The sequence below is a fragment of the Mastomys coucha genome, unplaced genomic scaffold (assembly GCF_008632895.1).
Source record: "Mastomys coucha isolate ucsf_1 unplaced genomic scaffold, UCSF_Mcou_1 pScaffold7, whole genome shotgun sequence".
NCBI classification, from domain to species: Eukaryota; Metazoa; Chordata; class Mammalia; order Rodentia; family Muridae; genus Mastomys; species Mastomys coucha.
The window spans coordinates 64,278,159-64,294,046 of NW_022196913.1; the positions used below are offsets into that span (position 1 = coordinate 64,278,159).

General features: G+C 41.5%; 1 protein-coding gene across 8 annotated transcripts in view; it reads right to left on the reverse strand.

The window, feature by feature from the left end:
* Agtpbp1 (ATP/GTP binding protein 1) overlaps positions 1-15,888 on the reverse strand; it is a 123,026-nt gene that overhangs the window by 24,092 nt on the left and 83,046 nt on the right. For all 8 annotated transcript variants that reach the window (XM_031359657.1, XM_031359658.1, XM_031359653.1 and 5 more), the window contains 5 exons: positions 13,355-13,442; positions 7,797-7,941; positions 6,132-6,285; positions 5,075-5,255; positions 4,246-4,375 (listed from right to left, as the gene is read on the reverse strand). In XM_031359657.1, the coding sequence (XP_031215517.1) occupies positions 4,246-4,375; positions 5,075-5,255; positions 6,132-6,285; positions 7,797-7,941; positions 13,355-13,442 (698 nt within the window). The remainder of the gene's footprint in view (positions 1-4,245; positions 4,376-5,074; positions 5,256-6,131; positions 6,286-7,796; positions 7,942-13,354; positions 13,443-15,888) is intronic.

Here is a 15,888-nt window from a genome sequence, read left to right on the forward strand (position 1 = left end):
CAAAACTCTCAATTACCATAGATGGAGAAAACAAGATATTCCATGACAAAACAAAATTTACATAAAATTTTTCCACAAACCTAGCCCTACAAAGGATAATAGATGGAAAACATTAACATAAGGAGCGAAACTACACCCTAGAAGAAGCAAGAAAGTAATCTTTCAACAAATCCACACAAACCTAATTCCACCTCTTACAATGAAAACAACAGGAAGAAAAATTACTTTCTTAATATTTTAATATGAAAATTAGTATTACCAACATAAAATATGAGGAATTAGAAATTTGTTGACTGTCATCCAATGGTCTCTCTAATTTGGTAATTGGAGAAATAGGTCCAATATTATACAATCCATATACACTGTCAGCTTGTTTGTTCGTGACAGTGTCTTGCTGTGTACAACATAAAGGTCTTGAGATCTTGCTTCTCCTATCTCAGCCTCTCTATTAATAGTATTGTTCATTTCATGTTTTTATACTATACTATGGCTTTCAGAACAGCTTACATATTTTAAAAGTATTTATATAACCCCCAAAAATGTAGACAATTAAATTAGGAGGGGGTTTGTAAGAGAACAACAAAGACTGAATGCTTTGCTTGACGTTTGTAACTCTTGATCAAGTTACCACAGTAAAAGCCAAGATTTTAAGCTCTACTAAATACAAAACAAACCAACAAACAAAAATTCAAGACCATGTTATGTTCAACCATCATGACTGAGCTGGTCTGACCCTGTGCAGGTTAGTTGAGTTCACATGAATCAATAAGAGTCATACAGCACATAAATGACTTGGGGACAGAAATTTTACAAACAAAGCCCTCAGAAGGCAGAACTTCCCTTCACAAAGAGTTCAAAGAGGGCTGCAGAGATGGCTCAGCAGTTAAGAGCACTGACTGCTCTTCTGAAGGTCATGAGTTCAAATCCCAGCAACCACATAATGGCTCACAACTATCCATAATGAGATCTGATGCTCTCTTCTGGAGTATCTGAAGACAGAGACAGTGTATTACATATAATAAATAAATAAATCTTTTTTTAAAAAAAGATTTCTTTTCAAAGAAACTAGGAACACACTTTGGCTGTATAAAACAAGCCTGCAATCGATATTACACTAAGTAGGGGAAACTGAGAGCATTTCCTCCAAAATCTGGAACAAGCAAGGGTGCCCACTCTCTCCAACACTGCTCAGGGCTTTAGTTGAAATGGTAAAAGAGAGAGAGAGAGAGAGAGAGAGAGAGAGAGGGAGGGAGGGAGGGAGGGAGGGAGGGAGGGAGGGAGAGAGAGAGAGAGAGAGAGAGAGAGAGAGAGAAATAGCACACAAGTAGGAAAAGAAATCAAAATGTTCCTATTTGCAAAAATAAAAACAAATTGAGAAACACTCTCCTATACTCGGAGGCTCCCAAAGCCTACTAGAAACCTCTCACGACTTGAGGCTGTGACAAAGTCAACACACACAAAACCAGCAAGGAGTCAGCAGCTGACCCGGGGTCAATACAGAACTGGCCAAGAGAATGAGAAGGAGACACCCCGCTCATATTTATGTCAAAAATAAATAAGTGCCTAGGAATAAACCTGACCAAGGAGACGAAGGCTTCTACACAAAAACTTGTGAGACAAAGATGACACTGTGAGATGCATGGACGTGCACGTCACGGCTGATAGAGTTCACACTGAGATGTGTGGTCGTCCATGTCACTCATGGCTGCCAGAGTTCATACTGTGAGAGTGAACACAGCACCAAGGTGTCTACAGGGTCAGTACCCTCCCAGTCTTCAGAGAAACAAGACCAATCCTAAATAAAATGACTCTGAACAGACAAGCCAATTCTTAGCAGAAAAGCAGAGCTGGGAGCACAGATGTATGGAAACAAATGCAGTATGGCTCAGACGCAGATATAGGCCTGAAAATGAGCAGAGCTGAAGACTCAAAACATGCAATTTCAACCAGAGGCAAAAACACACACTGGAGGAGACAGCTGCTGTGGTCATGCAGATGACAACAGTCCCCATAGGATAATACAGTAGAACACTTGGTCCCCAGTTGGTGGAACTGTTTGGGAAATATTAAGAGGTGTGGCCTTATTGAAGGAGGTGTGTCGCTGGAGGTGAGCTTTGAGGTTTCAAAAGTCCACACCATTCCCAGTTAGCACTCTGCCTAATGACTGTGTCCCCATGATTGCTCACTCGCCATTCCAGTGCCATGCCTGCCTGTCTGCCATCACAATGTCCATGCCCCACATAAACTATCTTCTAAAATGGTCTAGATCACGATGTTATCACAGCAATAGAAAGGTAGCCAAGACAAGAGTCTTCTTAATGATGTCTGGAGAACCTGGGTCTCCACATCTGAACACAGGTCTGCATCTCACAGCTGGCACAGAATCCATCACATGCATCCAAGACCTGAAGCTTCTAAGACACTAGAGGAAAGCACCTCAAGAAGCAGGCATAGGCGAGGCTTTTCTGAAGAGAACTCAAGTAGCACAGGAAGTAATTCCAACTGGCAAACAGGATTGCATGAATTAAAGTACCTGTTTAACACAGGAAATGATCCGACAGCCCTCCAAGACTGGCTGAAAGCTCACGAGTATTAGCTGTTCTGAAAAGACCTGGGCTCGGTTCCCAGCTCCCACATTGGGCTGCTCACAACCACCTGTAAGTTTAGCTCCAAGGGCCCCATGCCCTTGTCAGACCTGCTCAGGCACATGAGCATATCTGTCAAACATTCGCACAAACACGTACTTTTTTTTATTCTTTAAAATGTTTCAAATACTATTTCATTTGATGAACCTGGATATTTTGCCTGTATATATGCATATATAGTACATACAAGCACACACACAGCAGATGTGGGCCTGCTGCCTTTAGAGGCCAGCAGACGTTGGATGCCCTAGAACTAGAGTTACAGATCGTTTTGAGCAGCCACGTGTGTACTTGGCAATCCAAGTGGATCCTCTGGAAGAACAGAAGTGCTCTTAATCACTGAGCCGTATCTCCAGTCCCACATCTTCTGTGGTTTTGGTTTTGGTTTTTGTTTTTTTTTTGGGGGGGGGGGTGATATTTACCAATTACAGATCCAAGAATTAATATGCAAACACTATAAATAATTTTTTAATTAAACACCAAAAAACAAAATGTCAATAAACGGTATAATGAAGCAAAAATAAACAGTTCTCAAAGGAATAGAAATGGCTAATAAATACTTGAAAAGCAGTCTGGGGACCCATATGGCAGAGGGAAAGAGCTCTGTAAGTCTCCCTGACTTCCCCATCTGCACTATGGACAGGTGCACCATCCTTCACACATGCAAAGATAAAAAAATAAATGTAATTTTGTTGTTGGGTTTTTTCTTTTTTTTTTTTTTTTTTTTTTTTTTTTTTTTTTTTTTTTTTTTTTGGTTTTTCGAGACAGGGTTTCTCTGTATAGCCCTGGCTTTCCTGGAGCTCACCCTGTAGACCAGGCTGGCCTCGAACTCAGAAATCCACCTGCCTCTGCCTCCCAAGTGCTGGGATTAAAGGCGTGTGCCACCACGCCCGGCTATTGTTGTTGGGTTTTTTAAGAAAGTATCTGGCACCCCTAGCCACCAGGGAAATGTAAATCAAAGCTTCTCTGAGTTTTATCTCACCCCAACCAGAATAGCTATCATTAAAAAACAAATAACAAATGCTGACAGAGATGTACAGAAGAAGAACACTGTTCATTGTTCAGAAATATAAATGTGTACAGTAGCTACGGAAATCAGTATGGACATGTCTAAAAAAAAAAAGCTACAATTAGAGCTACTGTATGATCCAACCATACAACTCTAACCTGGATAAGGAATTTCATGCATCTGTAAAAACAGATGCAACTAGAAATCATTATAGTAAATGCAATCAACTAAATACAGAAAAACAAATACTGGTATATATACATGGATATACGTAGAACCTAGATTGAGAATTGTATTTATAGATGTGTAACCAATTTATATACGTGCAGATACTAGATAGGGAGATGGCACACAGGCAATAAGACAGCAGAACAGGGGACCCATGGAGGGAGGTCAGAGAACCAGCAAGGGGTGGGGAAGGCAGTGGGCGGGACAGGAAGGAGAATAAGGTGTAATGACACAAAGGGGTGAAGATTCACGGTAAGGAATGTTACTTTGCATGCTAATATAAAAATATAACTTAAAATGTACTAAGCCATTAGTCAGTAAGTGCACTTATGTGTACGAAGGCCAGCAAGGCCGGCCGCATACCAGAGGTAAGCGCTTCACTGCGGCCAGGTACTGCAGCAGCCCCTTTGCATGGTAAATCGTAGGGTGTAACTCTGGGCTTGGACTTTGCCACTGTCTGTTCAAATCCTCTCCACTTAAGGAACAGCGGTGACTACACACAGAGACAGAAAAACAAAAGTAAGGATTCAAGGAAATGCAGACAAGGCCCACCTGAACACACATCCTATTCATTAAGTAAACTTGTATCTATCATCTGCTACATGGAAAATCCTGTCACATTTATATAACAGTGGTGATTTCGAATTTAAAATAGACATTTGTAAGTTGTAAAAACAGTGTCAATTCTGGGCTTTTCTTCTGTACTGTATAAAATATATTAATAGGCCTCTTGACTAAATAGGAAACCACTCGCTACACTAACTCCACATGCTAGTGAGTTAGCGTCTTGTTCAAACACTATGTGAGAAAGGCAAATATATGAAAATTATGTAGTCCTGAAGATATAAACACATTCTCCTTTCTTCATAGGAGCTATGCACTGGTGTTGTCAAGCACCAATCTAGAGCTACACGCTTAACAAAGGAAGCAGGGTGTGTATGCTAGGAGCTTATGTCCTGACATAGCTTTCTAAGACAACGCAACAAAGATTTTAAGAAGTTACATTCCCATGGAATCATAACACTAACACATGCATTTAAAAGTCTGATGTATTACCCACCAAAAACTTGGGTTTTCCCTAGAAAAAAAATCATCAATCCCATTATTTGAATTGATTTGAACACTATTAGAACAAATTAAATGCAGCCACTATACCAACCTATGACACTCCTGTACCCACTGCTTCACTTACTTTCCATTGATGACACCATCTGGATTTAGCATGGGGACAATTTTAAAAATGTATGCCTCCCGTAGGCTCTGGGCAGTTGGGCTGTTGCTCATGAGGTACTCCAGGGTTCCTTTCATGACCCAGCTGGCATTAGTTTCTCCAGGATGGACCCGAGCGGACAAGAAAACGTAAGGGCGAGTTCCTAGAGGGCACACAAAGGCTCAGTTAAGATGAACAGCCACTGAAACTTTGCCTGGTGTTTCACTTAGTGGCTCTACAACTCTCCTGGGTTGTGAATTCCAGTGGAAAGTTACTGTGCAAACACAACACATACACTCTGCACTGGCCCTACCGTGAAAAAAATAAATAAATAAAAGAAACCAGAAATGCATGTAAGCTGTCACAATGTGGCATACAGTACAGGGACCATGTGATTACTTCTGATTGATAAATGTAGCTTGAAAAAGGTTAGTTCTTGAGAGTAAGTCTAAAGTCTAAAGGTGTTTCATAAACTCACGGAGAGAAGGGAAATATTAATCTAAATCTGTACAAACAACAGCACAGAGGAACAGTGTGATACGGAAGCAAGAGAGCTGTCACTGTGCATTTACACAATCAGCAAACACCACACACCTCAAGACACCTCCGCGCACACAGTGTCTGTCTGTCTATCTGTCTGTCTCTCTGTCCCTCTCTCTCATCAACAGTTGAACTGTGTTCTTGTCTGCACTACCTCAGCAATTCCAAACTTTAAATAGTGGAGAAAAACAAGTAGCTATTTAGTGCTAGCTATGAAAATATTTGAACTCTCTAGATACTATAGTATTTTAGCTTCAGCATGATTTCTAGAAATAACAACTAAAAAATATGACTATCAAAGCAACCCTGAGAGGAAATCTCAGGTGACTTACTTTCCAGAGTGAGCAATGAGATATAGAGGAGGTCTACGGCTAAACACAGGACCAAGACTAGAACCCAAATCTTCTCATGACTGCTCATAGAATTATTTGTTATAAATACACAGAAAGCAAACACAGGTGAGAATGTGCGATGTTTTGAGAGAAGAAGACAGACTTACTGAATTGACAGATATGTTCATAATAATTGGACTCTGGCATTGCCGTTATGGTCACCAAAGGACAGCTGTTTCCAGACAAGGTTTCACACAACACGTCCTTTCGAAAATAGATTTGTTGAGGATTGTGTGCTGATTCCAATTTTTGAAGATGCATCTTGACAAAAATTTAAAAGCAAAGTATAGAATCATTTTAAAACTCCCTACTGCTGTATAAAAAACAGTGTATCTAGAGATCCGCAGAGCTAGAAATCCGGTTCTTAAAACTTACCTACAACCATCAATGCCAAGTAAAATACAACCATGAACATGTGAGAAGCAGGAGAAAGGTGGCACCTGCTAGTGACACGCCACAGCAGCAGGACTGCCCTATGTGGAGTTGAAAGGTACCCTAGGTGGAATCAACATTCTAAATAAGTTCATATACATTCAGCTAAGGCTATGCTGACAATCTGAGCTGTGAAGAAAAGCATTTGGTTTTCAAAGAATTTAGAATTTTGGACTTATAACTAAGGTTATAATCACAAGCTACAATTACAAGCCACAAATTATGAACAATGTCTTCAGATGTGCGTGCGTGCATGCGTGCATGTGCGCGTGCGTGCGTGTGTGAGTATGCATGTGCGTGTGTGATGTTTCTACTGTCCTGTAAGTCTAATGACTGTGCCATGGACTGTCACTCAGCGCAGCCTTTCCTCTCTATACCACAGGCTAGATCTTCCTTCCACTAGAGCTGCTCACCTCCTTCCTGTAGCTGGTCACCCTTCCATACCCCTGCCATTAGATCAGACACTCTGTTGTGAAAATAAACCTCCTAGAGCTGGCGTTTACTCAATCCACTCAGTTTACTCAGCTTTGGACAATACACACACTCACAAGCCACAGCTTTCTCACACACTGAGGACCTGGAGTCCCAGAGTCCAAATGAACCTGGTTCTTATGCCAAAACATTAATTTTCCTACAAAAAAGTTCAAAATGATTCAAAATATAGCTTTATTTCCCTACTGTTACAAGATAACCTACTTGTTTCTATAAGATTAACATTATACTTATTTATATGTATATTATTGTGCTTTTAGTTAAGCAAACTGAAATCTCACTTAGTTAAGATTTGTTCACAAAAAGTTGCAGAAGTATCAGTTTCTGTAAGTGATATGTGAAATATGCAAATTTCCTTACTAGTTCTTTTTTTAAAGTTCTTTTTCATTTGTGGAAGCACAGGAGTGGGTCCATGTGCATGCAAATGAAGACAGAAGCTGACATGCATGTCAAGTGTTAGCTGCTTCTCTAACTCTCCGCTTTCTTTCTCTCTCCTGAGATAAGGCCTCTCAGTGAACCTGAGCCAAGCACCCAGGATCCAGTCACCTGAGCGCCTGACAATGGAGTTCGGGTACTCACTGGGTCACATCTGCTTCTCCTCTGTGAGTGCTACAGATGTAGCACTGTTGTGGTGCCAGCACTTTACTGTCTGAGCATCTCTTGGCTTTCAGAGCGACCACTTCATCACCCCCTTCCCACCTGTAGTGTTTCCAACAAGTACTACATCTCTACTGATGTACATTCTACAGTCTATGGATATATTTAACCAGAAGCAAATCGTACCAATTACCTGATACTTACTCGCAATACAAAACGATATTCACAAGTTTACCATCAGGCTCTCTCACCTGCAGAGTTGAATATGTATACGGATAGTGATAGGCAAAATAGCAAACGTCATCTTTATGCGGGAAGTTCACAGTGAAGGTGATTGTGTAGTAGGACTTGCCCTTCTGTCCACCCGCAGCAACGGAACTTCTTGAGAAGTGATTTCTGCGATCGAAAGGCATAAAGTACTTTATTTTCCATGCATAGACATTCTGATTTCCTGTGCTAATTTTTTTAAGTAGAATTTCAGAGAGAAAAAAGAAAAGCTCCAGTGGATATTTAGTTTAAGTAAACTACTTTATTCAATAGACATTGTTTTAGTTACTTTCCTATTGCCATCATAAGAGACATCATGGCCAAGACAATTTATAGAAGCAACAGTTTACTTGGGTTAACAGTTTCAGGTTTGAATCCAGCCTGCTATGACCATCACAGCAGGGAGCACGGCATCTAGCAGACAAGCATGCTGCTGAGGTAGCGGCTCAGAGTTAATGTCTCAATCCACAGGTATAGGGCAGACACAGAGCATACTGGAGGTGGGGTGGGCTTCGGAAACTTCAAAGCCACACATTTTCTCCAATGAGGCCACACCTCCTACTCCTTCCCAAACAATTCCACCACCTAGGGACCAAGTGTTCAAACACACGATGGTGCCAATGGGCCAACATCTGGCAGGACTCCTCTTCTCTAGACTGAGAGCACGTGACTCATGTCATCCATTTACCTCATCCACGACAGCTCCCTCTATCAGTTAACAGGCTGAGGACCACACTCCTGGTAGCCGGATCAAGCCACAGCACCCAGCACTTTACCATAATTAATGTTAAAATTAAAAAAGAAAACTCGCCAGGAAGGCTGCTGTTTCCCAAGGCTTCCTGGAGTGGAGGAGGGAAATCTGCAGCATCAAAGATGCTGTGCTCTTCCAAAATAAACCTAAGCGTGATTGTGCCTTTACGGCTAATGGACAGTGTGTACCCGTCTCAAAAAGATACATTTGTTAATAGCAAAGATGCAATCAGCAAAAGACAAACTTAAAACTCCTGTTTGAGAAAAAACCCAGTTTAACAGAGCAGAGAAAAAGGAAGCCTGCTGATTAAAAAAAAAATTTAAGAAACACATTAACCTAGATTAAGTGTGACTTGTGATGAGCAAGAAAAATCAGTAAGAGCAAACAGATAGTTTTAACACGGAATACTTTCAAGGGTGTGTTTTTTCCAAAAATTGTTTGTTCTTTTCTGTTAATAGTTCTCCAAATAAAACACACTTTCTAGGCTTTTGTACTTAAAAAAATGTAATCTGTGCTCTTTCATAAAACCTAATGGGAAAAAAAAAAAGTACCAAGCAGCATCTATATAGCCCCTGGGAAAATCTGAACACTGACTAGATTACAGTAAAGAATTTTCTTACTTTTTCTGGTGTATGGTAATGGCAAGGTGGTTAGACGGTCTTAAGGGGTCTTTGTGCTTTAGAGATAAGTATTTCTGGACAAACTATGATACCTGACAACTGCTTAAAAAAATTCAGCATGTAGTCCACTAGTAAGATGGCTCAGGGGACAAAGGTAATTCCTACCAAAGCTGGCAGCCTGAATTCATACCTAGAACCATGTCATGGGAGGAAAGACCCAAACACCAAAGTTGTCTTTCCACCTCCACAGAAAGCAGTGGCAGGTGCATCCACCTTCCAACACTAGCCCCACAATATAAATAAATCAATGTTAAGGAACTTTCACAAGTCAAAATGGATGTAGGAAGCTCTGAAATGCACAAGCAGAATGACCGCATAACAGTAACTGTTCAAAGTGGGCAGCAAACACCTGGGACAACATCCTGTTCATAGCCTTTAAAAGTCCGTAAGTATTGCTGACATAGACATTTAAAGATATGCTGTCGACTTAATTTCTAAAGTTCTAAAAACTCTTTAAAAAAATAGGGCTTACAGGCTGTTTATTCACACTTACATATTCAAACTATTCTTCATTCACTTCATCACTGTATCTTGAACGGACAGATGATGGCAAGTGTTAAGAACTAACAAACATACAAAACAGCTTCTTCCCTGAATTGGCAGCTAAGCTACGTTTCCTGTAGTGCGAGTTTGGTTTCCTAAAAAACTCAGTTATGTTATGTTATATGTTTTGTTTGAATCCCAGGTGTGGGACAAGAGGCTGCCTCACAGCAGGTGATTATGATTTGCTTGCTACACTAGCTGGGGCGTGACTTTTGCCAGCTGCAGAGAGTTTCCTTCTGGAGACTCTGGGGAGGAAAACTCCAAGAGGCCTGGGAAGGAGGCTGCTGCTGCTGCTGCTGCTGCTGCCCCCCCTGCTGCTTCCGGTTGCTGCTGACACTTTTTGTCAAAGACAAGGTCGTGAGAAATGAGACAAGAGGAAGAAACTGGATATTCTGAAGACGAAGAATGGACTTGCTCCAAGGAACGCAAAACTCCTACTCAGCAGGAAGAACCCTAGAGAGGTCTAGGTCCCCTTCCCCTCTAACCTTGTTTCTCTCCTACCTAATGTTGAGGGTTGGAAGGGATTGGGATAGAATAAGGGTTGGAAGGGAAGTAGAGTTATAAGAACCCAATTAAATAGTAAAAAACCATGCCAACGTATGCTATCATACATGTCCCATGGAAGTTGCAGGCTATAAACAAACAAGACACACATGTTGACAGAAGACAACTATGTTCTACTTATAACTAACACAACAGTTTCCAATCCTTAGTGTCAGATTTCTGACACTACAACAACCACAACAACACATGCAACATAAAAAAAAAAAAATAGTAGTTAACCAATGAATGCTAAGTTGCACTGAATTCCAGCTTGGTCTGAGAGTAGCCAGTCAAAAAAGTAAAACCTTCTGTTATCACTCCTTACACAGAACAGAACTTAACAGTCATGCACACTGCAATGTGGAAAGAACTGAAGTGTGCATAGAGAAGCAGGGATGTTTTGATATTTAATACCCTGAACAGTTTTCTGAAAACCATGCCCGCCACTGTCCAGGTCAGCACTAGGTGCTGCAGCAGTAGGTCACTGCAGCAGTAGGTCACTGCAGCAGTAGGTCACTGCAGCACTAGGTCACTGCAGCAGTAGGTCACTGCAGCAGTAGGTCACTGCAGCAGTAGGTCACTGCAGCACTAGGTCACTGCAGCACTAGGTCACTGCAGCACTAGGGCACTGCAGCACTAGGGCACTGCAGCACTAGGGCACTGCAGCACTAGGTCACTGCAACACTAGGGCACTGCAGCACTAGGGCACTGCAATGTTCTACCACAGAACGGCTGACCCAGGAGCCCCTTTCTATTGAGCTATCATTAAAGACACTGCAGACATTATAAAGAGCTGAGGGTACATGTTTCCTTTGTTTCTGCTTTTTATTTATATACTACTTATTTTGCTAACAAACATGGAGGGATGGAACCTTACTGAGATAAAACCCATTTCTTTCCCAGAAAGTAACAGAATTTAAGATCTGGGTTTTTCCAAAGGGAACATAAACTGTATGTTGGTTTAAATTCTAGACGTCATCATCTTCTGGGAAAGCTACAAGAACAAGACATCAGTGCTAGTTAAGGACAACATTAAGAATCAAAATCCACTTTATGGAAAATTCAAGACTAACAGGACAGAAACTGCCATCTAAAGAAGATAAACACCAAGAACAAAATTATAAACACACAAAATCTTTTATTTTGGGAGAGATTGCAAGGGCAGAGAGCAGAGATAAAAGGACAGGGAGATGAGTGGGATTAAGGTACATGGTATGAAATTCACACAAAAAAAAATAAAATAAAAAGTTAAAAACACAGGATTTTAAATATTCAGTTTAGATGCAGGTTTTCAAACCTGAGCATTTCTTCTACAATGTGCATTCATATTCACACAGAAGACCACAGGGAACTGACATCTCAGTCAAACAGGCCTAAGCAAGCAGCTCATAGCAAATGGTGTCCTCTGAGAGTGTAAAGCACATATCCTATTGTAAAGAAACAGGAGAAGGTGGAACCCATGCTGTCAAAGTGCACATCTGTGCCCATTTGAGGAAGAGGCTGGACAGAATTCTAAGTCAGATACTTACATGTTTCCATTTTAAGAGATTAACCTGAAAGTATGTGTGCACAAGGGAAGTATTTCTGAAAAGACAACAGCAAACTGTAATCATGAGCTTTCTCTCAAGGAAAGGTCTAACCTACTCACACAACCGCGTTTGTATTGGTGAGGGAGTAAGCCACACCTCCTGCTTTCCAGGCACAGAAATGCACATAAGCAACCAACAGGAGCTCCCAGGGTCCAGCACAAGCACATCAAGGATAAAGAGGTCATAAGGAAAACTGGATTGAGGGATGAACAATGGAAAGAAGTGCGGCCAACTATGTGGTGAGAGATACATATACCAAGCTCCTAATGTATTGTACAGAAAGGAGAATAAACACTATATGCAAACATTTTTTACATATAGCATTTGAGTAAAATATGAAGCAAAGACTAAGACTTCTTCATCAACATCATTTACAAGTAAAGCTGTAGTCATACACAGGTATGATTTAGATAAGTCATACACCAGCTACTTTCCCCTCACAGGCTCAGGGGCCAGGGCAGAAGAGGAGGAATTAGAGATTCCACAGTTGACAGAAGACAACTATGTTCTACTCATAACTAATACAACAGTTTCCAATCCTTAGTGTCAGATTTCTGGAAAGCAACCACAACAACACATGCAACATAAAAAAAAAAAAAAAATGGTAGTTAACCAATGAATGCTAAGTCGCACTGAAACAATGACTTCTGGATATAACAGGACAGTTGTGCCCATCAACTCAGAGAAGCTGAGGCTGCCTGCAGGCACCGCGTTAACAAACCTGCACTCCAACCAGGGACACTATGGACAGTTAATGGCCTCTGGAGCAGAGAGAGTTGGTTTTCTTTAATGGTGTGGCCCCTTTGTAGGTCAACCATGCTCCAACAGATGTCCCCACACAGGTGCACAGGCAGCACAAATTAGATTCCATGTGTTATTTTACAAAAGGGGGAAGAAGAAAACGAGGGAATGGAAAAGGAGGAAGAGGCAAGGTAGACAGGGGCAAGGGAGACAGGAGTGGAGTTGAGTGAATTAAGTTAAGTAAGAAATTCCCAAAGAGCCAATAAAAAGTAAGGTTTTGCTAGGTTGAAACACCAAGACTAAAGTGAGGATGAGAGGAAAGCATTTCTTTGGCTTACTCCTCCATGGTCCTTCCCCATGGTACTGTTGGGACAGGAGCCTGGAGACAGGAGCCGACACAGAAGCCATGGGGAGGGGGTGCTGTTTACTGGCTCCCCATGGCTTGCTCAGCCTTCTCTTTTAGAATTCAGGACCACAACACCTAGGCGTAGCACTGCCCACATCAGGCTAGACCCTCCCACATCAAATTACTAATTAAGAAAATAACCTCAGGCTTGCCTACTGTCCAGGCACTTTCTTAACTGAGGGTCCCTCTTTTCCCCTGACTAGCCAATATACAGACTAAGTGTGTTTTCATTGTTATACTGAAATGGAAAGGAATGTAGCCTTCTATGAACTTCTGTAAGAATACTCACTTGTAGTAACAAATGTCAGTACCCATACGAATCCACCATGGTCTGGCATTTAGTGCTTCCTGGACTGAATACATAAGTGGCTGCATACCTTTGAAAGAAGAGGAAAGGAAAGAGAGAATTCTTTTCAGAATTGATGTAAAAATGAATCTTGCCTCCAGAAAGCAACAAAACTTCAGAAAAACTGAGGTACACTGCATTTCATTATTTTAAGATGTCTTAGAGAAATCTGAACAATTTCTTAAATTATAATTTAATCAATATCCCCTTTTAAAGTTCAACTAAAATGGAATAACTTTAGAGTGAATGGCTACCAATCTTTTCTGTTAAATCGTTGGTGAAGTGTTTGGTCAATTAAAGATCATTTACTCCTTGTAAAAAGTAATATTTACTATTGTCAAACTTAATAAAGAAATCATGTAGGGAGATGGCCCTGAGGGTAAAACTCGTCACCCAAGCATAAGGCTCCATTAACTCTCAGAAGCCATGGAGAAGTAGCACCTGTCTATAATCTCCGTGCTACTAGATGATGGGAGGAAGCTCCTTCAGTGAACCTGGCCAAAGAGGCAGCCCACAACAAAGACAGACCCCGGCTAAGCCAAGTGAAAGGGCATCATGCACCCATACACGCAGGCATGTGCGCATACGGCACAGTACACACACACACACAAACACACAGAGGCAAGTGCACGCACAGGCAAATGCACACACATGCACACTCACACACAATACTGAGCAACCACTCCTCTATGCAGTGAGAAAAGCCACAAAGATTTATGCGTGTTTTCATGCCTTCTCTATAGAAATGTTAACATGGCATGTATCCTGGCTAGTCTTACATCAACATGAGACAAGCTAGAGTCATCTGAGAGGAGGGAACTGCAACTGAGGAAATGAGTCGCTAAGATCCAGCTGTAGGACTTTCCTTAATTAGTGATTGATGGGAGGGCCCAGCCTACTGTGGGTGGGGCCATCCCTGGGCTGTGGTCCTGGGTTCTATAAGAAAGCAGGCTAAGCAAGCCATGGACAAGTCAGCAAGCAGCAGTCCTCCATGGTCTCTGCATCAGCTCCTGCCTTCAGGTTCCTGCCTCCAGGTTCCTGCCTCCAGGTTCCTGCCCTGTGTGAGTTCCTATCCTGACTTCCTTTGGTGATGGACAGCAATGTGGAAGTGTAAGCTGAGTAAACCCTTTCCTCCCTAACTTGTTGTTTGGTAATGGTGGGAACTGATAATGAAAGTTATCAGGGTTAAGAAGACAATGTACTTCCCTGGATGAGCTTTAAAATTGCATTGCTTGCCCAGGCATAGTGCACTCCTTTCATCCCAGCACTGGAGAGACAGACACATGGATATCTGTGCTCCAGGCTGGCACAGTCTGCATGGTGATTCTCATCTCTATCTTCCCCACAAAGAAAAACCAAAAAGTCATCTTATTTAATGCTGTAACCTGATACACTAGACTTTTTAACTGGAATTGAGTTAAATTCATATGTAATTTTAGAAACCCTGATGGCTTTTCCTGAGAGCTGGCTTGATTTTAAATCCTACCTTCAGTATGAAATCATTTTCCTGGTGTAGGAATATCTCATTAAATATATTCACATTTTCTAAAGCTTCTTTTCCTTTCTAACTAGATCTTTCCATGCTGTTTGAAGCTCTCCTTAAACGTGTGCTGCCTAACACACATCATAACCTATAGCAGTTACGCTGCCCCTGGCCCTCTGGGTTAGGTTAACCTACTGTGTGCTCCTTAATGACACAGGCCTCCTTAGAAAGTTACTTTTGTTTTCAATTTTCATTGCATTTCAAGAAATCAGAACCTTAGACCCCGATAGTGAATATACTGATAAGAACAAACAACCATCTTCTAATAATTTTAATCAAAAGTGTTATATAGCCCTCGATGCAATATTGACCAAGTTTTTCAAATCAATTCTATCATGTATAATACAAGAGACAGTGACTAATCCCCGAGCGGCAGACACTGCTGTGTTTAGATGTATAAAAACAGTCACCATGTCCTCTCAACCACCTGCCCAACGTGGTAAGTGGTATTAATTCCATCACCAGAACTCTGACTACATTTAAAAGTTAGAATCATTCTATCCATTGCCTTTCAGCACCTCTAAAAGAAAAACATGGCTCCGCTCACACCACTAATGGCCACACTGCAAGTTGGAGGCTCCTTACTGTAAGCCACCTTAGTTCTAAGGAATGGCTATTCTTTTACAGTAACTTGTTAAATTGGTTGTTCTACCATTCTGCACCTAGGTTCTTAAGTTGCTTCTTTTCTTAGATTTATTATTTTTTAAATTATGTGTATGTGCATTTGAGTGCAGTAACTGTAGGAGCAGAGATCTAGGCAGCCCTGGAGCTGCAGTCACTGTTAGCTGCAAGCCACCCGACAGGGATACTAACAACTGAACTGCAGTCCTCTCCCAAAGCAGGGGCACTCTCAATCATTGGTGCATCTCTCCAGCACCCTCCATAGGCTGGAGCATCTCTCCAGCACCCTCCATAGGCTGGAGTATCTCTCCAG